The sequence below is a fragment of the Pleuronectes platessa genome, chromosome 16 (assembly GCF_947347685.1).
Source record: "Pleuronectes platessa chromosome 16, fPlePla1.1, whole genome shotgun sequence".
NCBI classification, from domain to species: Eukaryota; Metazoa; Chordata; class Actinopteri; order Pleuronectiformes; family Pleuronectidae; genus Pleuronectes; species Pleuronectes platessa.
Window position 1 is genome coordinate 8,079,865 of NC_070641.1, and position 24,785 is coordinate 8,104,649.

A 24,785-nucleotide genomic window follows, 5' to 3' on the forward strand; every position below is an offset into this window, starting at 1 on the left:
CTTCAACTAGAAACACTCCTGTTGCATGTTCTCTCTTTAGGATTAGAACCCCGTGCGTGTTTCATACTTAACAAGGTAAACGCTTAATAACCTGTGTGAACGGGATGAGGGCTTGAGCCTAAATCTCTGACATGTCACAAGTTTTTTCAAATTTGATGATAATTCCTAATTTCATACTGCTAAGGATCTGTGACTTTAAGAAGCAAATCATCAAAGCGCTGATTCCACTCTCTCTAGCATAATCCTGACTCCAGCACTGCCACCGTGGCCGCCGGCTAATTCCTCAGCTTATGGCCTGTCTCCCTGGGTCAGGTTACTGGTTGGATTATTTGACAGGGGGGGCTCTGCTGGGATTATTTGCGTTTAGACTGGGATTAGGTTCGGATTTTGAGGGCTACTCTGTCACTTCTTCTTCTGCTGAGAAGGTTGAGCTAATGAGAGGCTGCGACTCCTCGGATCAGGCCCCCCTCAGCTGATCTGTCACCCTACTGTTTCAGCAGGAGATACTACATGAAGGATTAACGGGCAGAGACCGTTGCGCTGCACACACTTTGTACTGTACTCCACAGAGAGCACTCAGAGCAAGATTAATGACAAATACATGACTATGTTGTACAGTATTTCTGTACTGCACAGAAGTATCAGGCCACACAGAGGGCCTGATGATAAACACACTGCATTTTTCTGCTCTATGTACTTTGTCACTTCTATGCCAACACAGTTTTTCTGTGAATATATACAGCTATCACCTACTTTCCTTGAATCTTTGTCTTTTGCTCTGCTAATCTGTCAATCTCCCCTGCGACTGTTGATTCCTTTCCCTCTATGGGACTTCCCTGCTCCAGATCTGTTCATCACCACCCCTCTTTCTCTACTTCTAATAGCGTATCTACATTTCTACCCAGGGCAGAGAAACAGAGTTAGTTAACTCAACTAACTCTTCAGCCTCTTCTTTTCTGCTCATAATTGTCTAATAAACTCATCTTGTTCCTAGCTTCATGAAAAATCCTCTCCATTTCTATCCCCAACGTTGTCTCTTCTCACAATCCCACCAGACAAGCCCGGGCCTCCCACTGATGTGCATGTCTCAGACGTCTGGGGTTTCAACGCTGCGCTGGAGTGGAAGCCGCCCAAAGACGACGGCAACTCTGAGATTATCGGCTACACCATTCAGAAGGCTGACAAGAAGACTATGGTATGCATGAAGAGATGTGTATGGGAATATAGATGTGGGGCTCAGGTGAGGCAACTCAATGGCTGCCATATTGGAGGTCTGCGATGATGAGTGTGACCCGAAAATAAATAAATAACTACAGTTCTAAGGTTTATGTTTGTGCAGACTCCCCTTCATCATTTAGTTAGAAAGTCATTAAGTCCATTTCATGTCACCATGCTAGTCTGCTCTCTGCTTATTAGTCATAACTAATATAGTCAGATGTTAGTTATCACAATAATTTCACATGTTGTAATCATACGTGGAATATGTGGAGCACATGTGGTTTGGGGACATTTTCATGGTTTAATGTGTGAGACTCATCAGTGTTCAAATGTATCTCCTTCGTAACTGGACATGTGTGTTTCCGTCATGTGATCACCATTTACTATAGAGACGACGCGTTTTCACTTCCTCTCTCTCAATACAGAGATGGAGCCAGAATGTCCTGCATACAAACGCTACCATCTTGCACATTGAGAGCCAGAGTCTGCGCAGTAATGTTAAACGGATGGAGCTTTGGTGACACACAGGCTCGAGTTGCGATTCAGTCTCAGTTATCATACGGTTTTATGGCATCAAATAACTACTTAAAATCCAACTTATCAGAGACATGAAAAGTTAAACACCGGTGAGATAGAAATGACCTAAAATGACAGAAACCATCTTTCAATTTATTTGTAAAATACATTTTAACCTTTATTTGTGTGTAAGATAGATAGAGATAGAGTTACAACTGCAGCTGAAACTATGAGCTCTGACTTTCTGCGAGGAGGGTAAAAACGTAATGGACCATAGCAGTAGCACGTGGTAGAACATGGAAGCACACACGAAAGCAAGATGGCGCAAGTGATCACGCAGCGCTGTAAATAGCCTTGCACTCACCATGCACAAGACAATTAGAGATGTCTCATGTTAGCGTAAAGCATGTTTTGGTTCATAATTAAAGTGTGGCGGGACCAATTAGAATGGCGGGCCGCCACGGTCTAGATAATTATTGGGAAACATTGTGATTACATGCTCAGAACATCCTGCCAAATCTCTCCATGTTGTTTTTGAAAAGATAATATTGATAGCCGCATACTGACAGGACGACAGGTTAAGAGGGACAGTGGATTTAAGAAAAGATTATGAGTCTGAAGAAATCTGAAAATGTTTAAGTTGTCTTTTTTAATTTTAAATAAAAAAGGAACAACCTGGGTGTTGTATTGAGCAGAAACTTGCATCATTGCTGTTTTCCAACATTTTTAAGTGTCCAGTGGACTTTCAGGATGGTTATATTTGTGCTCCTGCTTATAGTTTTGTCACGTAGCAGCAAAAGCCTCAGTATACTGTCACGGTCATTATGTTTCATGCTTCGACAGGAAGGTGGACTAGAGGAACATGGATGGCAGGGATAGGAGACTCTTCAGCTTATACACATCTCAACCTCAGCTATAAGCCTCTTTGAACCTCTGCCTCTCCTCTCTCTCTCTTTTTGTCTATCTATCTGTCTCTCTCACATCAGGAGTGGTTCATGGTCTATGAGCACAACCGTAGGCCCAGCTGCACTGTGTCTGACCTGGTCATGGGGAACGAGTATTTCTTTCGAGTGTACAGCGAAAACATCTGCGGCCTCAGTGACACTCCTGGCGTGAGCAAGAACACCGCCATCATTACCAAATCAGGTAATGAAATCCCTGCAGAGCACTGTGCGGCGTAACACGATGGCGTCGCTATTCATGCCAAGAAGCATCATATGCACACTGAGCTGTAGGCCACAGTGTATTCAGATAAAACATAAACTGAGCATTATGAAAAGAGGAAGTTATCAGTGATGGTGATTAACATTTCACAAATTCAAAAATGACTAAAAATACAAACTGTAATAAGATTTTTAAGTATAGAACACAGTAATAACATCCGAGCAAGTTGAGATTAATTGCCGGCCGTGATTAATAGCTTGAATCTTATTTCAAAGAAAATTAATTCACACTGATTATGCTAAACAGAAATATTCTTTGACAGAGTGTTAAATAAAATGTAATACTGGCCGCGGATTATGAGAGCAACAATGCTGGGAAATTAACACCTGCCACCAGCCAAATGCTGCCTCTGTTGCCGTGTTGTTGCATTTGCTCACTCTCCCAGAAAACTTGGCAGTCAACCAGCCAATCTCGTTTGTGGGACTTGTTGATCATGGTGGCCACCTGACCTCAGGATGAAACAAAAGTCAGCTCCCTGTCTCCATAATTGAAATGGTAATCGGCAAATTAAAACAATTTGCTAGTGTAACAGAATGTGGTATGGCTATTAAAGGCAAGACAATACACTGGGTTATTAATTAAGCCTTTCAGTAGAATGTTTCACACAGTCCTCGATTAGAGGCGGCTTCAGAGGTGTGACACAAACCAGCCAAGTACTTCGGTGAAGGTTAATTTAAGTCATGTCCATCAAAATTAAGACAAATATTGTCCTCAGTGCCCCAAGAATCTTTGGCCGTCTTTTGCTGGCGTCATAAATCTCCGGCTGGTTTCCAGTCTGGAGAGTTTCAAGGGACCTTTGGGGCCCCATGCCAAAGAGACCATGGGGGCACGGGGGGGAATGAACCAAATCTTTTTGTAAGGATTTTCTGAAAATTCAATGGATGGGAAATTTACTTCTAGAAACAGAGCCATTCTAAAAGTGGCCAGTGACATGCTCCTCAGAAGGTTCAATTTCGTGAGTTGAAAAAACGGTTGATCTAATGAAATTGACGGACACACAAAGACATTGACACCTCTTTCCAATATTGACATAATAACAAAGAGCAAGGACAGAGAGATGGAAGGTTTAAAAGTTACTGTTTAACGTAAAGTCATGTTGATTAGTTTATTGTTGATTACTTCAGGAGCTCTACAACTTCAGTGCAAGAATTTTCTAGCTTGAGTTGGCATTATGTTAAGACTACAAGTGGCATTTCAAATTATACCTGTGTGCTCTCTTTCCTAATATAATTAACATGCTTATATATCTAACATCATGAGCTATAATCACTTACTTACCGGGATATCAAGGTTCCCAGTTGTTGTTCCTCAATAATGAACTTCAACCCACAACCCAGACTTTAGCTCTGATTTCAGCTTGAACATTTTTCTGAACCGTGGAGGAACAGAGCAAAAAAATTTACTCTGAGCCAAAGCATATCAAAGATTGTTTGATGAGAGGGATGGTCACTCAGAGCGCTTTCTTTTCACGCTGAGGTCAGGTTAACCTGTAACTATCGACCTCCTTTAAAAGGACCAGCAACATTAAATCAATCTGGGTTTACACCTTACACACATGTTTCGATGGGAAACAAAACTTTTCAGAATATTCTTTTGACTCATCAATTGATAAAAATAGGTTTAATATTCATTCAGACAAGGAAGCTCATGTTATATTCTCCCTAAACTCACATACCCTGTGTAAGGAAAGTAGGAATGTACCTGAAAACATTTGGTGCATTACGAATCGTGTGTGCATTTTGTCGGAAGAAATAAGAAATAACTTGAGATATCACATCTCCATCTGTACAGGTTTGAACTATGAACCTCCACCCTTCAAAGAGAAGGATACAACTGCATCCCCAAAATTCACAGCGCCCCTGGTGGACAGATGTGTGGTTGCAGGTTACGCCACCGCCATCAGCTGTGCCGTCCGCGGCTACCCCAAGGTATTTACATCGACCGCTAAACAGTGTGTGTGTGTCGGGGATGCTGTTTGCTTCAAAAGGTGATTTCGTTTTCACTTTACTATATTAAAGTCATTTAGTTAAGGAAATATAAAGATTAGATTTTTAAAGAAGTTTCTCATTTAGCTTAGAAATCTTTGGAATATACAGTAGGTAATGCCCCAGCTTTACCTTACAAATGAACTATAAACTACAGAGCAAGAACCTCTCAGCTTTTGTACACTTTACTGATGTAGCTCTGCAGCAAGGGTGTGCCAGATATTTTATGCTTTGTGTTTTTTCAGAGTGAGCGTACAAGTTTGGAGTGTCAAACAGTGAATGTAGAACAGTCAGAGAGGATTTTGATGCCTTTGCAGCAGGGGTATATTTTTATGTCTGAAGATAGAACTAGAGGTGGAGCAAAAAGGTCTTTGAACACCTTTTTTTTCCCTCTCCCGACAAATCAGCAAAGATTTGTCAAGTCGAAATGTTGACCTAATTTCAACTCTCCCTCTCCCCTCCTCCCTCTCTGCTCTCCCACCCTCCCCGACATCCCTCGCTCTGCTCTGCCTCTCCCTCCTCCTCCTCTTTCCTCTCATCCATCCCGCCAATTTTGCATCTTCCTCCAACACACTGTTCCTCAGCCAAAGATCATTTGGATGAAGAACAACATGATCATCGGTGAAGACCCCAAGTTCCTGATGCAGAACAACCAGGGCGTACTGACTCTAAAGATCCGCAGGCCAAGCCTGTTTGATGGGGGCAGATACACCTGCAGGGCCATCAACGACCTTGGTGAAGACGAGGTGGACTGCAAGCTGGAGGTTCGAGGTACGCTGTCTGAACTCCCTCTCCCATAATGCCATAGATCCAAAGCAGTAAGTCTCTCTGACAGCCTTCAATGAAGCTCGGCGTGACAAATCTCCATCTCCTCAACCCTTTGACTGATCTCTTGTTGTGAAACATCAGTTGAAATTCTTGCTGCTTTGCTCTAAAAATAAATCACCTTATTGTATTTGCCAGTTAAAGTTTGGGAGCCACAGATGACTCTGAGTTTCTTTAAATGGGATGATCTCCCGGCCTCTCATGCTGATTCCAATTTCTCTTTTTTTCCCACAGCATTCGTACAAGAGAAAGGAGAGGAGGCGAAGAAATGAGCGACAGCACGAAACAGCAGAGGATACAGTTGAACAGGAATAGTACTGGATTATGTATAATGGGATAGTCATGAATAAATATGATTAGAATAGATCACTGGTGAGGCTTTAAAGCCAATCCCCCCCCGCCCCCCCCCCCCATACGCTTGCCTTTCACCACTGCTATGATGAATGCCACGTCTGTAATATGCCATAAATTCTAGATTCTTACAGCAAGCTGCCACCTTGTCACTCCCTGACTGAGAGATGCCACGGAATAGAGTAGTAGCGCTCCCCCGCTGTGACCACACACAGATGGATCCTTCTTATCTGTGAAGTGGACCTGTCACTGAGCACACTTATAAAACAGCCTTTCATCCATTACGGCTCCCCGTGTTGTCTGTTTTGTGTCCGGGACATTTTTATAGGCCGGGATGAATTTATGATTGTGATGCAGCTGTTGCGCCGAAACCAGCGCGGTGTGACCGGTCTTCTGCAACACCTCCGCCTCCTCGCCGTGGCGTCCGGTGTGGTGATGTGTGAGCAGGGCCCCGTCGGCCCTGTGATGGTTGAATGGAGGGATCAGCCTTCAGCCAGGCATGGCCGACATCATGGAGCCACTGGGATTAAAGGGGTTCTTATACACAGATATAGAGCTGCTGTGTCCTTCACGCACACACACACAGAGCACACGCGCCGACTCCCAGACCGACTCTCTCTGTCTTCACCGCTCTCACGTGCTCTCGCGCTACATTCCTAATGGCATGACCTATAGTGGTAGGCCTTTACAGATACATGGCTTACACTCATGCACATGCAAACACAAACACACACTCCAAATCAGGGTCTCATTAGCATCACTCACTAGAGACTAATTAATGCACCCATCAACACTGCCCTAATTAGCTCTCCCACGTCATTACTGAGCAAACGAATTACCGCTAATTTACACACCCGCAAAACAAACACAGCACCGTCTCTGCTGGGAGAGTCCGCCGCGGCTCGCCTCGCACACTAAATTAAAGCCTCACCGATGTGCCGCAACCCAGGCTGACGTCCCAGGTGACCTCCCTGACACGCACCCCTAACGCCACCATCTGACTGAAGAGGGTTTGGAGAACAGATCGAGTCAGAGACCGAGAAAGCAGAAGTTCCGACAAAACTCATCAAACGGTTTTCCAGCTGCAGAACAAATAACATCAGCCTCCTCTCGGGATGTGTTGGCACTTGGCTCTCCAGGCCTGTTCCACCACTGACTAGGTCTTGATCTCATGTCTCTCCAGCAGAGGGGGTAAGAGCGCAGTGACAAGGACCTTGACTGACCATCATTAGGGTCTGTGGTGTAATCGTGAGTGGCAGATTATTAAGAACTATTACATTAGCACTACTTCACTGACTCGAGCTCTGAACCGGGAGGCTTCAAAACCACGCCGGCCCAGTCTCGACTCCTGCCACCTGCCCTGAAACATTTAGCACGTCAGAGTACAGAGTAGAAACTTTACTCCTTTACATTGCAGCATGTTGTGAGAGATGAGTTGAAATGGGCTGAGGGATGAAAATGTCCAGATAAAGCAGGGGAAATCCTCCCGATTCCCTGAAAGTAGGCCACGATTGGCTGCACGGTAGACCTGCAGTGCAGCACAAAGCTAAAATGTTGAACTCTGTCGAGCAGGAAATGACTGAGTGTGCGGCAGTGTGTGGATTATGTGTGTTGTTGATATAATCTTGTTGTGAGTTAACCCGAGACGCAGCGTGGTGTGTTGCTCTTCTGATTGACACATGAAAGCTGCGCTGAAGGTACGCTGCACGCCACTGTGCATGAAAGTTTTGGGAAAAACAGATGAAAAAAAAGAGTTACACAAAAAGTGTGTAACCTGGATACGTCACCTGAGCTTTGCCCTCTGTTCCTGCTCTCGCAATTGGCGCTCAGTTGCTAAGCAATCAAACTAATTGTGTCTACTGGCATCATCCGCAAGTCGTGAGAAACTTTCAAAACATGACATAGAGCAGGTTTACAGTGCTGCTGTCAGTGTGTGTGCGTATTTGTGTGTGTTTGTGTGTGTCCTCCCTCCCTGTTTCAGGAAGCTTTAAGTATAGGGAGCCAGAAACCCAAAAAGCACAAAATAACAATAGAGCATTTTGTTTTCCCCCTCATTCCCGGTGACACACCTTAAGGCTCTTTAAGTTTGTGATGCCAGTATGAATAATTAATGAGGACGCATGGCAGCCCAGGAGTAAACCATCAGCCTCCTCATGCACACTGTATCTGCTCGGCTGTCTTTCCAATATTAGAACAGGCCCGCCTCAGACAGAGACGAGACAAAAGCGAGTGACGAGACAAGTCTTACCACCAGGCGAACGGGAGGCAGAGTCGGGGGGGGGGGGGCACTCTCATGTCTGTGTGCAGGGCATTGTGTGTGTGCTCAAGAAAAGAAAGACAAGCGATACCAGAGAGACAGAAACAGACCTCCCGAAACAGTAGGATGGAGGGAACTATAATTATGCAAGTAATTATACATGAAATCACAGACTTTGGAGTGAGAGAGGAAGAGACAGAGGGAGAGAGGGAGCGCACTGGAGGGAAGAGAGCCTCGCAGTGAGTCTCATCCGTGTAATTACAGTATGAGAACTAAACGAAACTGAGGGAGAACACACACACACATGTCATATAAGAACATTTACCTGTTTTCTTCTGTCTGTCCATCCACTTTTGAGCAACATCCGCCCTCACCACACACACATACAGTAATCATTTTGTGATCATGGTTTAATCTATTGAATACTTGAACCCATAGACTGTATATAAAGATGGACGACATGACAGTTCCTCAAAAGTGAAGCCAAATTGACTTGACTGCCTCCTAGTGGCTGAGTGAAGTAAAGGTCATAAACCCTGCTTCGTCCAAGCTAGAGGAGATGGACCAAACTACACAACTACACATCTGAACATCTTGATTGACAGCTGAGAATGACACATTTTTGTCAAGCATGTGTAACTGTGGGATTTTGCCACCATAGCTCCACTCCACGATCCTTATTGTCTCCAAACGATGTCTTAGCTGCAAGATAGATGGAATAATTTATTTATTTGTCCAATTGGAACAAGTGTTGTGAAACGTGGAAAAAAAACAAGCTAACCAACCAACCAACCAACAAATGGACAGGGGTGAAAACATAACCTCTTTAGTGAAGGTTCTTCTGTGCACAGTTTATGAGGGACATCTTTACAAAATGCTGCTCTGGCTCAGCAGGATTGGAGTTATGGAATTACTTTGGGGGAGGGATTGTAAAATTCAAACCCCTACTCAAGTCAACAGCTGTGATTTATTTTCAGTATTTTGCTTTTATAGACAGAAAGAGAGTAGGTGTGACACGATAGTGTTTTTCCGAGCTGGAGCTGAACCACGGACACTGTGATTAAATGATGAGCGTCTCAGACCCAGAAGCCAACATGTCAAACTTTAGTTTATTAGTTTTTGTAGAGTCCCGAGATAGACATGACATGAACAAGAAACAGAGGCTGTGGTGCAGTTAAATACAGAATGAGATGAAAATGAAAATGTTTTCCATAATTGTTCTCAGCATATCATCCATTTTCTGGCACTTTTCATAGTCCAGGTCAAGTGGGGATTAAAGGCTAAAGCAAGTTACCCCGGACGTCCTGCTGCACAGCCTTCTCCCCGTTTCCGCTTCTCCTGCTATATCCTGAGGCGTTCTCAGGTGAATAATCCCTCCTGTGTGTTCTGGGTCTTTGCTGGAGTCTCCTTCTTGTTTAAAATGAGTGGAAAACCACAGTAAGACATTCAGGGGAGACTTCCAAACCATTTGAAGTGAGCAGAACTCCTTTAAAAGTCACTACGACGCAGCTCAGACCTAAAAAGTGAATTCGCTTCAGCTGCTTGTATCCATGACATGTGTATGAAAAGGATTATACGGTGCTGTTATCATTCCTTCTATGCACATTGGCCAAACAGAGATAATTTCTTTAACAGCACAGAGTAAACTGCTTAAACTGTCCCATTAAGAGTCCAATAGACCATTAAGTACTGCAGCATTGAGGTGTGGTTACCATGTGATTGAAAGGTAGTACCGTCCAATGAGTGCAGGTGGCAGGTGTGGGTGGGCGTGCAGTGTCCTCAAGCTCTCAGTCAAGCTCCGCCTCCGACTCCTCCAAATATGGTAACTTCTGGTTCCAGAAAACCAAGATGGCGCTGGATTAAATGCCAAACCAGAGACTTCACAAACCAAAGGGTTTACTGTTATGAGTATGTCTGCTGAATAAAAAAACATGTTGATATGATTTAAAAAAAGAACGACTTGCTACGTTGAGCTGCGAGTATGAGTTTGGGGACAACACAGTCACCAGGAGGTTCTCGTAAGTGACGCGTGTGAGTGCACAAGTGTGTGCGTCTGAGTGTGGGAGTTTAATGTTTGGGCACACACGAGTGAGTCACATAGTGCGCATGTAAATCCATCTGCATAGTGTGAAAGGAATAGCAGTGTGAAAATCACCAAAGACCGATGAACACTGATAAACTGCTCTGATAAAGACGAGGAGTGGTTGAGACAGACACTTAATAGGATGGCGGCTGCACAGTACAAACAGCCCGCCTGAAATATTACCACATAATAAACTCCTCCACCATGGCTTAGTCGCAGAGAAAAAATATATATGATGAGCTTAACAAATATTCAGATGAGGAGAGAAGGACGGTTAACAAACGCAAACTGTAGTCACAGAAACAAAGCTTTGGTCTGATCTGCTGGAGAAAGACAGAGAACCCCTTCAGTATGCGTGGTCGGCTCTGACATGACACTGGATGTGGAGCAGTAACTATGGTCAGTTCTCTACTGGAATTACCTCTGATGATTGATCTGCATGATCATGTAACAGACAAGGACTACGGGGCCGTTTGAAATGGCAGAAGCAGCCTCGGGTGCAAACACTGCTCCATCATGATGTCTCCACTCGTGATGCAACTACCCACACACACACTTAGGAAAAATGAAAATACTGCTTACTGACAGCCGACCTGTGTTTATATACCGTCTGTCACTCCAGTGCAGACAGATTTCAGTCCTGATCACTGAAGGCTGCTGTATACGTCCGTGCAGGTTTGTCGCAGAGGGTACAACTAGTGGGCTACGCCATCGTGAGAATTTAGCCCATGGACGGTAAATAAAGATGGACGACGCATCTCCACCAGTAATAAACTGGTGGAGACTATTTTGGTATTTGTGGTTAAACCGCTGGGCACATGCCGCAGCTGGGGATGCATTCGCCCCGTCTCCCTCCTCTCCACGCCGCCGGAGGCTCGGTGTGCGGCACGCCTCGACGTTTTTTGGGGGAGGGGAGGTCCTCGTCCGGTGGCGCCTCACGGCGTCGCCTTTCTCTTTTCTCTTGGGCCGCGGGGCGGTGTTCGTCGGCGGTGCGGAAGGCGGGGATAGGTTGGAGGGGACCGGTTGGTGGGGGGCCGGGTACGGGGGTTGGCGGCAGCGACTCTGGACGCGTGTGGTCGGTCCCTTCTCGCGGATCACCTCAGCGACAGCCTCCGCTTGGGGAACCCTCCGTTCGCGCGGGGGGCCCCCTGCGGCGGTTTCTAATAAAGTGAGTGTTTGCAAAATCGGTTGTCATTTTTATGTTGAGGCGGCGGGGGTCGACAGTAAAGTAAAGTAACTAAGTTACTTTTTCAAAGTAACTGTGGCAACACTGATCTCCACTTCCTCCCGATTTACAGAAATGAAGCCAAAATATCCTGCAAACGAACACTGCCTACTTTGGTACTTGCAGAACATCCGGTCGATACATGAACTTGACCAATCAATCTCCGCTGTCAATCGTGACGTTTCACTTCCTTTTAATATAGTACAAATTTAAACCAAAAGTTAACACTTGAACACACATCAACGTGACATGTAAAATGAAAGAAACCATCTTTGAAAAAAAATTGGGGGGACGTTTACTATTAGATTAACATAGAGAAGGTGGGATTTATGACCAAGACTGCAACCAACCACCAGGTGGTTATCCAGACACTTTAGCTTCACTTTAGGCCATCTTTATATACAGTCTGTGAATGATACTTGTGACCTGATGTGTCTGTGTCGCTTAACATCACGTCCTAAACACTAGTTGGCAGTGGTTCTTCGAGGCCACTGTGTTTTTTTTGTCCTTCAATCAAAGGAACTGAGCAAGTCATGGTGGAGCAAGAACTACTTCTCTGAATACTGCAATGCAGAGACGATAGGAGAAGCTGGAGGAGATGGTGAGCACGACCCTGATATCACGCCCGGTCCAAAGCTTTGTTCCAACAAACTTTAGATGAAACCATGCACACTTCCATACGATGGAAGCCTCAACAAAACAACAAACTCTCGACCCTGACCCCGTACTGTCAAGACTGGAAACAGGTGAAGAGCCAAACACAGAGTCCTCACCAGGACAGTTAAAAAAAACTGTCTTTAATCTGAAGGCAAGGTAAAAAAAAACTCACACACAGGGAATAAACACCAGGAGAAATCCTGGTTCACTTACAACAGCACTGACTAAATACACCAGTGGAACTAAGGAAAGGAAAGGTAAGCCCAGTAATGACAAAGGGAGGGAAGGCAGACAAATGAAGTGGAGTGCTCAGAGATGAGAAACACTTGTAAGTACAAAATAAAACAGGAAGTAATAAACTCAAATTGCAAATAATCAAAAAACCAAACACACAGAATCCAACTAGAATGACGGCCGTCGCAGCACAACAATCCCCTTATGAAACCAAGTTTTCACGAGATCCAGATTTTTATTTATATCTGCACCAAATCACACACGCTCATTAATACCAGTCAGATTTTTGTCATCAAGATCAATAATTGTTCTCTGAGAAATTGTGAAAAATAAAAACAAATCCCGGATCCCGAGACAGAGCCGCACCAAAATGTAACGGGTTCTTTTCCTGACATACCACATCCCTCCAACGAGTTTTGTGTTCATCCTACTGACAGACACAGAGGAAAACATAACCTCCTCTGCAGAAGTAATAATTAATAATGATTCACCTTTAATCATCAGTGCTTAATACGATTTAGTATAAAATCAGGTGATTAAAGTGTGACTGGACTGTAGGAGAATATCAGACAGAAAAGGGTTGGGAGCGACTTCATAAAAAAAGGGCAAGAAATCATTCATGGCACTATGACGAATTCAAGGGTTTGATTCCCAGTGAGACACATGGCAGTGCTCACTCCATGACAGTGGTAAAATAAGTTTAATCTGTTCTAGACAATAACAACATTTCTGGGTGAATCCGAGACGTCTGGACATCCCTGTCCCGGGAAACAAGAGGGTTTGAAGAAGAATTCATGAGCGGCGGCAGCAGCAGCTTAGCCCTCAGCGTCATCTGAGATCTATCACTCTTTTTTTTTACATTCTCACGCCCCCCCCCCCCTTGTCCCTCATAGGACTAGAGGTTTCCTGACTTGAAAGACGCTCCACATCCCCTCCACTCGAGTCGTCTTTAAAGCGTCGCAGGGAGGGAGAGGGGCTGCAAAGGGCCGGCCATCCTGCTTATGAGCTGCTTGATTTTCACATATTGTTCGGATGTTTCTTCACCCCCCCCCCCTTCCTCCGTTTGTGTTCTGCATGTGTTTGATCATAACGTCCTCACCTCTGCCGGCTCCTCCTTATTAACTCCTAAGAATCCTGCAACTGTTGAAGTCATCTCTGCAGTCTGTCCCAGTACGAACTCCACCCTCCCAAATAAACACACACACACACACACACACACACATACACCCCCCCAGAGAAGATGAAACTGGAACGACTAACAACTAATCTCTGCACTTGGGGAGTTTTCTTCCTCTGCAGTGGAGAAACCCTCAGTGTTGAATTAGATTTGCTTACTCGTGCTCACCCGTCTTCAAAGGGCTCAGATAACTGAATATACCTTTTTATTCATTTCATGGCACAGCAATTGTTTTTTTCCCCCCGCTGAGCAAATCCCGAGCAGGTCTTTGGGGAATAGACTTGTGTATATGGCTGCGCTTTCATCTGCATTATGTTTAGTAATTGTATTATTATTTGAGGGGATTGTTTTAGCTCTGAAAAAAAAAATGAAACTATTTGTTATATTTTCTACTTTCGCCGCCATTTGCGTCCTCTCTGCTTTTGGGGAGAGTCTTCAGTTGAAAGAAACTCATCTGGGATCACAGTGCGGAGAAGAAACAATGCCCTGAGGTCTTCCCCCCATTAAAACAATTAAGCTAATTTCACTTTACTTGCCAAGAAAAAATAAATGGAAGTGCTTTATTTTAAAGAATCTAAGGTTGGACAAAAGTACAGTACATCCAAATAAGAAGCTGTGCGAGAGAGGACGAGCTGAGTGGAAGATTGTCATGGTTCGAGATAATAGTGATTATCGCATGGTGTGTGTTCACGGGCTGCTTTATAAAGACAATAAGGGCAGCGCGACTTTAAACAGATGCAGAGATCTCTCTCCACTTCCTCCCTTATCATTAAGGCTGCAGATTATTCTATCGGCCCAGTTTCGTGTCAAGAGTGATGTTATTAGTTTCCCTGTGCTTGTATGACCACGGCCTCACAATTAGATCTCGCCGATAAAATCAAAGCCTGTTGACGCATCAGAGCTGTGGAGAGATATTAATTATTACCGACGGATCTAAAATAGGGCAGATTCAATTTCACAGTTTTGGCACTTCTTTTTTTTTACTCCCCCCTTTTCCTCTTTGACACAAAAGAAAAGTCACACAAAGCATTATTAGTTGAGATTCTGTATAAACGCTTTCTTCACATCTCTTGTCTCAGTCAGCGCACTGTCACATCCAAAGCCTCAGTGTTAAAGAAGCTACTCCGATAGGGGCCTCAAAAAATTGAAATAAACAACTTTTAATAGCTCTCTGATGAGAAGTCAGATCCAGCTCACTGTCGTTGAGGAGTCCAGTCAAGTTGTGAGTCCCTCTGGTAGGTACATGAAAACTTTTACTTTGAAAAAATGTATTATTACACAGCAGAAGCAGGAGGCACGCTGTAGAAAGTCTCATGCTGCAGATATTCTCGACCATCATACTTCACTCCTGTCTCATCTGAGGAAGGGGGATCTATCAGGGTTGGTAAATGAGGCAGTAAATATGTTTGACTAGACAGTCAGCTGTGAACGCTGTTTCAACTAAAACGTCTACGCTTTATGTCCTCCTCCGTTGTAAAGGGAGCTTTGCCCTTCCACTGGAACGACACAGTCAGTTTCTCATGCAAAGTAGTGCAACTTCAGCCTTTTGTGTGTTCACAGATCCGGAAAAAAAATACAAAATCAGAGTCGCTGTAGAAAAACTAGAAACCATAAAACAGTAAGTGAGCATATAGCACCATCTACATATTCAACATCAAACTCATTAGAGGCACAGTGCCATGCGCAAACCCATACAGATGATATTTGATTGAACACCACAAAAGTTGGTGTGAGGATGAGGTACGGAAGATAATATTTCAAGTTGGGCTGATATTTATAAATTAATAAAGTTTCTAAGATCTAATAAAAAATCTGCATTTAGTTCATTTAAATGTGTTGGGACTGTTGGGCCTTGATGGAGGTATACACTACTAAGTTGTTTCCTTCACTTCTCTTTTGTTGTGCAGAATTGACTTATATCACATATATTATCTTTTTAAAGATTGATATTATCTGTCATATATAGTGTTGTGCTCTACTTCTTAATGTAAAAACACATTACAAAATGTTTGACAAAGTTAATTGGGATGACAAATGAAGAGTAGATGCTATGTAAGGGCTACAGTCATTAGACATTCACCACACCCACTGCAGCTTTACGATGAGAACTGAATCTAACTTTCCCTGGTGGCTGGAGGCCGGCAGCCTGCAGCAGGGCCGGGCCCGGCCAGAGGCCGGCTGCTGTGACTGTCGTTCACTTCAGTCTTACTCCAGTTCACATCGTCCCGGGGGAGGAGACAGAGTTTGACAGACAGGCGTGCAGCTGAAACACTTGAGAGAGGACAAGCTGAAGGTAAGTAGTGCAGGAGGAGAAAGGAGGCTTAGGCATAAGGCACTCGGCCCGTAATCATGTTTGGTTCTTGCAGAGGGTGCACAAGGAGAGGACGCAGAACATGCAAGGACCCACACACGCGTGTTAAAAACAATCGGCTCACAAAGCCACACAGCCAAAAACCTATCAAAGCTCAAATCCGTCAAATCCATGCAAGAACTGTACACCGGTGCAGACACGGCATGTTGAGCGGCATAAAAAGTTCACTACATCTCGAACACATGCACACACATGACGTTTACGTGATGTATAAATATATTTATGCATGTTTAGTTTAACTGCAACAACAGTCTTGTCCATAGAAGGGAGAGAGTGAAGATGGTGTGAGGCGGAGGGAGAAAAGAGGTAGAGCGAGGGGACGAGTGCAGCCGTCCTGAAAGCGTTTGGCTCCGTTCGCGGGGTTGCCATGGTTTCGAGATGTTTCCATGGAAATGCTAGCTGCCAATAAATATGAATTTGAGGAGGATCTTTGCGGCAGGTTGGCAGGAAGGTGAGAGCGAGGCGGGAGAAGGGACCGACAGGAGGGGCAGAGTGGGGAGGGAGGAATGGGGGAGAGAGAGAGAGAGAGAGAGAGAGAGAGTGTGGGAGGCCACTTCACTCGTTCCCCTAATGCAGCAGTCACTTGCATGGGCGGATGACAAGGAGAAGAATTTAAGGAAAACAAGGTGAGGGGGGGAACATGCCGCGCAGTGGAAAGCAAAAGGCACAGAGCCTATTTCAGTCTGGATGGGTTGCCATAGTAACCATGGCCTCACAACACAGGGAGCAGGTAAATACATAGGAGCCTGGCTGGTCACTGATTAACATGCGTGCAATCACAACCATGTGTGTGTGTGTTTGTGTGTCTGTGTGTTAGAGAGAATGAAGGTGAAGAAGAGTCTCAGCAAGCTTGTGCATTGAGAGTGTGTTTGTGCGTTTGTGTGTCTGCACGCACAAACTCACTCAAAACACTTTGCACTAACTCTCTTTCATGGAAGCGGAGCCGGTGAAGGGAGATGAATGCATTAGAGGTGGGGTGGGGGGGGGGGGGGGGGGCGACTCTGACGCACAATTGTTTATGTGTGTACACAAGTGTGTAAGATCACAATGTTTCATACTTTAGCTGCTCCTTCAAGGGCTAAACAAGGCTTTTAATGTGCGCTCAGCCAGTGAGTGATGTCTGCACCCCTTCCCCTGTACCCCCTGCATCTTCTGGCCCCCCTCGTCCTCCCTCCCTCCCTTCCTTCCTTCCTTCCTTCCCTTATGTCTGCTCCCCTTCCCTCTGCATCTATTGTCCACCTATACTTCCTTCCTCCCTGCCTTCCTTCCTTCCATCCTTCCTTCCTTCCTTCCTTCCTTCCTTTCATATGTGCGCTCCCCTTCCCCTGCATCTTTTGCCCACCACCTTACTTCCCTCCTTCATCTCATACCACCTATTCCTATTCCGTCTCTCTCTTTTACTCTCCCTCTCTCTCTGAAGGACAGAGGTATTCCCACATTTCTCGGTCACCATGGCAACGCTGCAGCAAGAAAGAAAGAGGCCGCAAGAGGAAGGGGGGGGGGAACGAGGGGTGGTGGGGTGTAGGGGTGGAGGCGAGGCTGGGGATGTGTGAACAATGCTAATGCTACTTTACTTATCATTGGTTGTGTGTGTGTGTGTGTGTGTGTGTCACCCCTCGCCATCCTACCCTCAACCCCTCACACCCACTAACCCAAATCAATCCCCCGGCACATCACCCCCCCCCCCCGCCCCCCGGTCCCTCCACCCGCCAACAGTTATATCCCTCTTTTCAATTGTATCGCTCTCCTTCCATCCTCATTACTCGCACGCTCCAGACTGCGTCCTTCTCCCTGTGGTTTTAAAACTCATTCTCCACATAGTGCTGTCATTGTTATCATTATTATTACTGTATCATTTAGCTGGCAACGTTGGTATCCACGGCAACCTAGGGTAGTGTCCCTGGCTCCTTGGTGAATACCAATAGAGACAAGCATCCATCAATATCCCAATGACTCATTATCAGTCTAATGGCGAAGCCGCTGCCTTCACACCGGACTATAAATAATGTTTCTCATTAGGCACCACAGCCACTGCTGCTGGTCCATGCATGAATAGGTCTGATGTGTGTGTCGTGTGGGCGCAGAGGTGAGGCGCCCCCTGCGTGGTCAAAGATGTTTGCACGTGCACAAGAGTGCGCCTTTGTGGCGGTGCTCACTCGCCAGGGGCATGAATGCGGCTGAGGTCCGGTGACTTGGTGGAGTCGAGCTGAGGGGCCAGGCAGCTGCATTGGAGCCTGACTGCAGGGGTTGACTCAATAAACCAGGTACTGGAGTAAATAAGGCTCTCGCACTCCCTCGCAAAGGTGTGCACGACGACAGGCTCTGCCCCCGTGTCTGCTGTCTCTATCCCCATTTCTGGTTCACACCTGCAGGATAACACACACACAGACACACACACACACCGGCAATCCTGCAAGACCGCAGTGGCTGTTGCCTGTCAGTGCTCCCCTGTAGCTAATCGATGGATTGAAGAAGCTGATGAGACTGAGAGAGAAAGAGAGAGAGAGAGAGAGAGAGAGAGAGAGAGAGAGAGAGAGAGAGAGAGAGAGAGAGAGAGAGAGAGAGATTCACCTCAACCATCGCCTCTCTGCCTCAAGTCATTACCGCGACTACTTGAATCGTTTAGCACTGCAGCATAGGGATGGAAGTAAGTGGTGGCAGCAGTGGCCATGTGCACAAGTGAAGGTGGCGCGCCATACAGTACATGGCTTTTAAAATGTACTACAAGTGCACAATCACGTCCCGGGTACACACCATCAAGCCCGTCAAATCACATTGGAAAAGCGAGCACAGCACCTTTATGTAACCAGCAGACACAGAGAGAAGATTAAGAGCCAGTCGGGGGTGAGGACGGGAGGGTTGAAGTGAGGCTGACTCTACACAAGCTGCCGCTGTTTGCATGTCAATCATCTCCAATGTGTAAGAAACCTGAGAGGACTCCTAATGCCGCAGGGTTGCACGACAAGGCATCGCGTGTTGATTGCCTGTCTGCTGGATGGTAATGCATTCGTAATCACATCGTGCTTGTTTGTACAGATTGTCTCCTGGTTGTGCCGCTCTAGTACGGAATGCTGAATATCACAGATAATTATCCGGGATAGAGGGCTGCAATCCGACCGCCCGAAACCCTCTCAACTCATTCGTCAGTCTCCTGGAGTCCAAACTGGAGCCAATGATAGCGTCATATCACAAGTCAACACGCTGAAGAAAAACACTACGCATCACAGAGGAGGCTCTGGCACCTCCTTAAAGAGCTGTTTATACCGCGCACACACTCACACATGTTGGCTGGTGGACTGGTGATACATTGAAGCCTCCACCGGTGTCTCACAGAACATATGCTCGCTCTCAGGAAAAAAAAAAAGACATCTCTTCATGGATAGCTGTGCATGAAATAGTGTCCCTGGGTAGATCCTTGTTATAAATTACATCTTGTGTTGTTTGCTGGATTTTTTTTTTTACCTTCTCCTGGGATGACATTCTCTGCTTGGTCTCACTGCAAACTGCTGGTGTCATACCTGCCCTTGTAGTGAGCCACATGTGGCCCAAAGTGTGTAGGTTTTTCCATTATGCTACATTGTGTTTAACAGTGCGGTAAAAATGTGTCACTGCCAGGTGGAAAATTGTGTCTCCCATGTGCTGCCTTTCTGGGACTAACATAAACGGCATTGTTTTCAGCTTGACCAACATGCAGAGCCTCGAAAAAGCCAATCCGAAACTCTGGTCTCACTTTCTGCAACAACACTTTTGTCCGAAAAAGGTCCTCTGGGAGTCGATTGAGTTTAGCCCGAAAACAAATTAGCAAATTATGTTAAGTGTGTTAAGTGTTTTATACGATAACGACCACCAGCAGCAGTGGATTCCAAGTTTGAGGGCCAACTCAACGCAGATCAGCTTCCAAACACATCAACATCAACATACCAATTCCAGGAATCTCTGTCTATAGAACACATATCCAGAGAACTGTACATCTTTCCCCTTCGCACTTGGCATGTTTATATTTTTAAGGGCCCAGGGAATTGCAGCATTGAATTTGGTGCCCTTTGGACGAGCGATAACATTCAGTATTTATAAACTTGAAATTAAGAGATGACCACGGAAAGACTAATTGTCCAGGTCGAGGTTCTGCGTACTGAGTCGAGCTTCAGTGAACTTTGAATAAACAGGTGAACAGCTCTTTGTGGACTGAGGGCTGCAGCTGAGCTTTACTTGCTGCAGTTCAATTACTGCAGGTCACTTTTACAGTTTCAGAAAGAAAGCCGCAACCAGCACTAACACAGGCCAAGGAAACAATCCATTCCAAGCCGGCAGGTTTATAGAACGGCCATTGCAGTATACTACTTCAAGCTACAGCTGCGATAAACAGCTGGTTTTTCTCCAATCTTTTCAGGAATTATATTGAAGGTTGGTTGAGGTGAGATTTGCCAACATTGTAAAGCCAGCTGTGATGATTTCAGTTTCCTAAATTTATTTTAAAAAAAGTATGTTGATCCCAACTTTCTTTTTAGATTCATTTTGGAAGGGTTAATCACCTGCTGATAATGCCACGGAAAAAAGCCATAATTAAATATAATTAAATCAGTATAAGTGAAGCAAAATCAGTTTTTACGAGCCTGTAGCGGAGGGTCGATTTTTCTGCAGCATGCATCCACGAGTCTCTTGAACATTTGGATCCACCAAATCTGAATTGCAAAGATTTCACACCGCAGTGACGCTTGGTGTCACCTTTAAGTGTGTGCATGTAACAACATGTACACACCACATTGCAAGTATTTTAAACTGGCACGCCGCCTTGATACATTTTGCAGGATGTGTCATTAGTGGTACGTGTTATCCAGGTCCTCGCTCTCTCCCTCTCTCTCTCTCCTGCGTTGCATTACCTCTCCCCTGCAACCTGCTTTCTAATCAATAACTCATCTCTCGATGTCGATTCCCCTCTACCCCCACAGGAAAACAAACGTCCTTCCACAGGACAAACAAAGAGAGGGGAGGGGGAGGAAGGAGGGGAGGTAAAGAGGTAGGCAGATAATTGAGAAAATACTGTAAAGCCCAATGAAATGCCGAAGTCGCCTGTTGCGGAGAAGAGGAAGGGAGACGTTGGGGGGGACGAGCTGGAGGGAGAAGGATTGAAAGGGTAGCTGGGATGGATGATTAGCCCCTGTCTCCAAGGGTACACTTTACGACTGTATCGCCGCAGAGTGGGAGAGTGGCGATGTGGAGGAAGAGCGAGCAGGTGGGGGCTGAGGGGGGGCGGCTCGGACCGTTCATCACACGAGACGGAATCACAGAAGACAGAGGCACCTTTTTCCGGCTCTGACCTTCACATCCAGGACTAATGCCAGCCCTGACCTCCAGACGATGCATGCACACTCCCCCCCAATGCCTGCCCGGAGTAACTACACTGAGGACGACGCTGCCAACGCCAACACAGCATGAGCACCGGAGCAGAAAACCAGAGACAAATGGCAGTGGGGAGGAGAGTGACATGCCACAGGCCCCAGAAGGGGAGAGGAAGGGGGACAAATCACTTAGATTCCAGCCAACTGCAAGAATTGGCCTTTTCATGAGAAGGAGAGGCAGAGAACGGAAACTTGTTTGCAGCTCATCATTAGGACTACCCTCCCCTTCTCTTTTCCCCCTCTTCCTCCTCCTGCTTCTCAACCCTCCGTCCCTGTCCTTCTATCAACTTCTGTTTTTCCTTCACAGTTCCCCCAGCCGACCTCGCTCCCCCTCTGCCCCCTTCAATCACAACTACTTCAATGTTACTAAGAGCTAAAGGAGAAATTGAGCCTCGTGATTGAGTTGCCTTGCTTCTCTGTCACCTATAAATCGCTATGGATTTCATGCAGTCTGTTCTAATCCTAAATGCGTATTTGCTAGTTTACCCTTAGGTCATGTAGATACTAGTGCAGCTGTGGTGAAAATTTGAATTTTTGGGGCTGTTTCGCATAATCGACTCAGTGGCACCATGGACTGCATCCTGGATGGCATGTTGTGCAAACACAGGGCGCTGTCGCATCAGCATTTTGAACTTCCGACGCACGACCAGTAACCTTCTACTGTTCATGCACCAATGTAAACAGCATGTCACGCTCTTTTTTAAATGTTATTACCGATCACATGACGGTCATGCGATTCAAACCTGTGTGCTCTAACGCAGATTGTGCTGAGACGTCACGCAAAAGAGGACAGAGCTTGTTTGCATTTTTTTTTTTTTTGCTGCTGCTTCTGCTCCTCATGCACACACCCACACAAAGGCTGGAGGAGTAATACATGTGTAACTGGATTACAATAATCTGATTACAGAATTTTCTGAATCTTCGGAGAAGAGAAAAATAGAAAAGCTAAGTTGCTAGATTACCAGCTTTAAGAAGACGAATAAATGCTCTCTAGTTTACATGTTAAAGCTGTTTGAGGGGAGAGACAGTGTATCGGGACAATATGCAGGATTTTATAAAAGTTGCAGGTAACACATTTCAGTACATTTATAATTAAATTAAATGTGATAAAACGTTATGCCTTGGATAACTGAATAGATTATGCATATTTATGGCGTGAGACGTTTCAGAGCAATGTGATAACCAACACGCAAAGTAACCGAGATGAAATGTGAGAGTTGAGCTGTTTTGAATTCTTTTAAGACAAAATTAAGAGTCAGCGTATGTATCAAGTCTTTAAGGGGAAGTCTAAGATAGATGTCCAGTTGTCAAACTATATTGATTATAAAGACTCTCAGGTCTGAAGGTAAAAAAATGACAATGTTTTCCTCACAAAGACGATTAAAAAACTGATATTGCTATAAGGAAAACAATATCAATTTACCAATTTTGTCCAATCTAAAATACCTCAACAATTATGTTTTTTTTATTCCCCACCTCTTCCATGTTAACAGACCGGAGAACTCAAAAGTCAAAGTAAGTCTATTTGTTAAATATATTTTTCGTAATGATGGTTTGTCATCTTAGGTGGTTCTTATCACACTGATGTATGTTCAAGTTTTCATGTTCCTAAAAAAATTGGTTTTAATTAGTAATTTGATGGTATCAAAATTGTTGCAAACATTTTGACTGACGGCTGAGACTGACTCGCGATTGGTCAAGATTGTGTATCGTCAGGACATTGAGTCCGCGGCTCAGTCGCCCAATTGCTTTACAGACTGTGGCTCCAAATGACGTTCATATGCTGGATTTTTTTTGCCTTCATTTCTGGATAGTTGGAGGAAGTGCAGATGCAACCTCCATCTTTATTTACAGTCTCTGATGTGTGCATGTTTGCCTGAGCAGAGCGGTGTAGAGAAACTAGCACGGCCGTCAAAAAGTCAACACATTAAAATCAAGAGTCAAAGCATTCAAGACCAGATTAAGCACTCAGCTCTGTGTCAATAGTGAGGTTTTTTTCCAGATTATATTATCCAATGAAAACCGGTTGAACATTAATAAAATTGGAGACCTGCGTTGTCCCAATGAAGCCACAGAGTGCTGCATGTCAGGCCACACATACACACAGACACACACCCACAGTATATCTGTTATCCATCACTGGTTGTGCTCAGCTGTCGGCAGCAAACTTTAGTGATAGGTTTTTGAAAGGCACTTCACTGAAATCGCGTCTAACACTTTCTGAACTCTGCGCCTTCGTTGTCGATCGACAGCCAGTTAACCGCCAGAGCTCTGTTATTAAAATAGGTGAATGAAAACAATTTCTACCTCAAACGAAACAGGAGAAACTCTGTTAAAATGTGGCAAATCAATGTTAACCCACCCAAACACCCCCATCCCTGCACCCCCACACACACAGGTAAACACACGCACACAAACCTACACTGTAAGCCAATAATTGTAACCCTCACTCGGTAGCATTCAGAAGCTGACCTCTTGGCAAACCCCCAGCCAGCACAAGCTAAGTGTTCACTGCAGGCTAAACATCCCACGAACAACGTTTTCACACAAACAGACACACACTCACACCCCTGCAACCACATGAATACAAACGCACACATACAGGCAGACGCGAGTCGCAGGCGTAGGTCAGCAGCTTGGGTCACAATGCACACCCTGCAGCCCGCCGGTCCACAGCCTCAGTCTCAAATCGGCTTTAACACACTGACACGAGGCCTTCCAGACACACACACACACACACACACACACACACACACACACACACACACACACACACACACACACACACACACACACACACACACACACACACACACACACACACACACACTGCATCAGTGCTGCGGCACAAATTCTGTCGACAGAAGGAAGAGGAGCTTTGGATAAATAACAGACGTGGAACATCATGCACATTAATAAGTATTAGGAAAAACATGATTAATATGAAATTCAGTCACATGCACACATGCAGGTGAAATAACCTGCAGACAAACACTGTTTTCTTGCTGCTGTGCTCTAGCGAGGGGGCACACATGGCAGTCCGCTTGATTTCTGCCTCTATGATTTCAGTTGACAGACCTACAGTGGAAAATAAGCACCACAATTGCACTTTGAATTTTGTGAAAAAACGTTATTTTTATTTCATAAATTTCTCGGTATGGCACATGAACAGAGATTGAATGTTCTGAAAAAGATTTGGCACAGAACCTTGAAGCAGAACAAACCCACCCTCCTGCTCGCACACTCACATTCGCTACCGAACA

The 24,785-nt window shown here is 45.2% G+C and overlaps 1 protein-coding gene across 1 annotated transcript in view; it reads left to right on the forward strand.

Moving 5' to 3' along the window:
* Positions 1-6,040, forward strand: part of mybpc2a (myosin binding protein Ca) — a 35,971-nt gene extending 29,931 nt beyond the window's left edge. Inside the window, exons 25-29 of the mRNA XM_053443228.1 lie at positions 1,056-1,195; positions 2,721-2,880; positions 4,750-4,886; positions 5,528-5,714; positions 6,003-6,040. Of these exons, the coding sequence (XP_053299203.1) occupies positions 1,056-1,195; positions 2,721-2,880; positions 4,750-4,886; positions 5,528-5,714; positions 6,003-6,040 (662 nt within the window). The remainder of the gene's footprint in view (positions 1-1,055; positions 1,196-2,720; positions 2,881-4,749; positions 4,887-5,527; positions 5,715-6,002) is intronic.
* Positions 6,041-24,785: the final 18,745 nt, after the last annotated feature.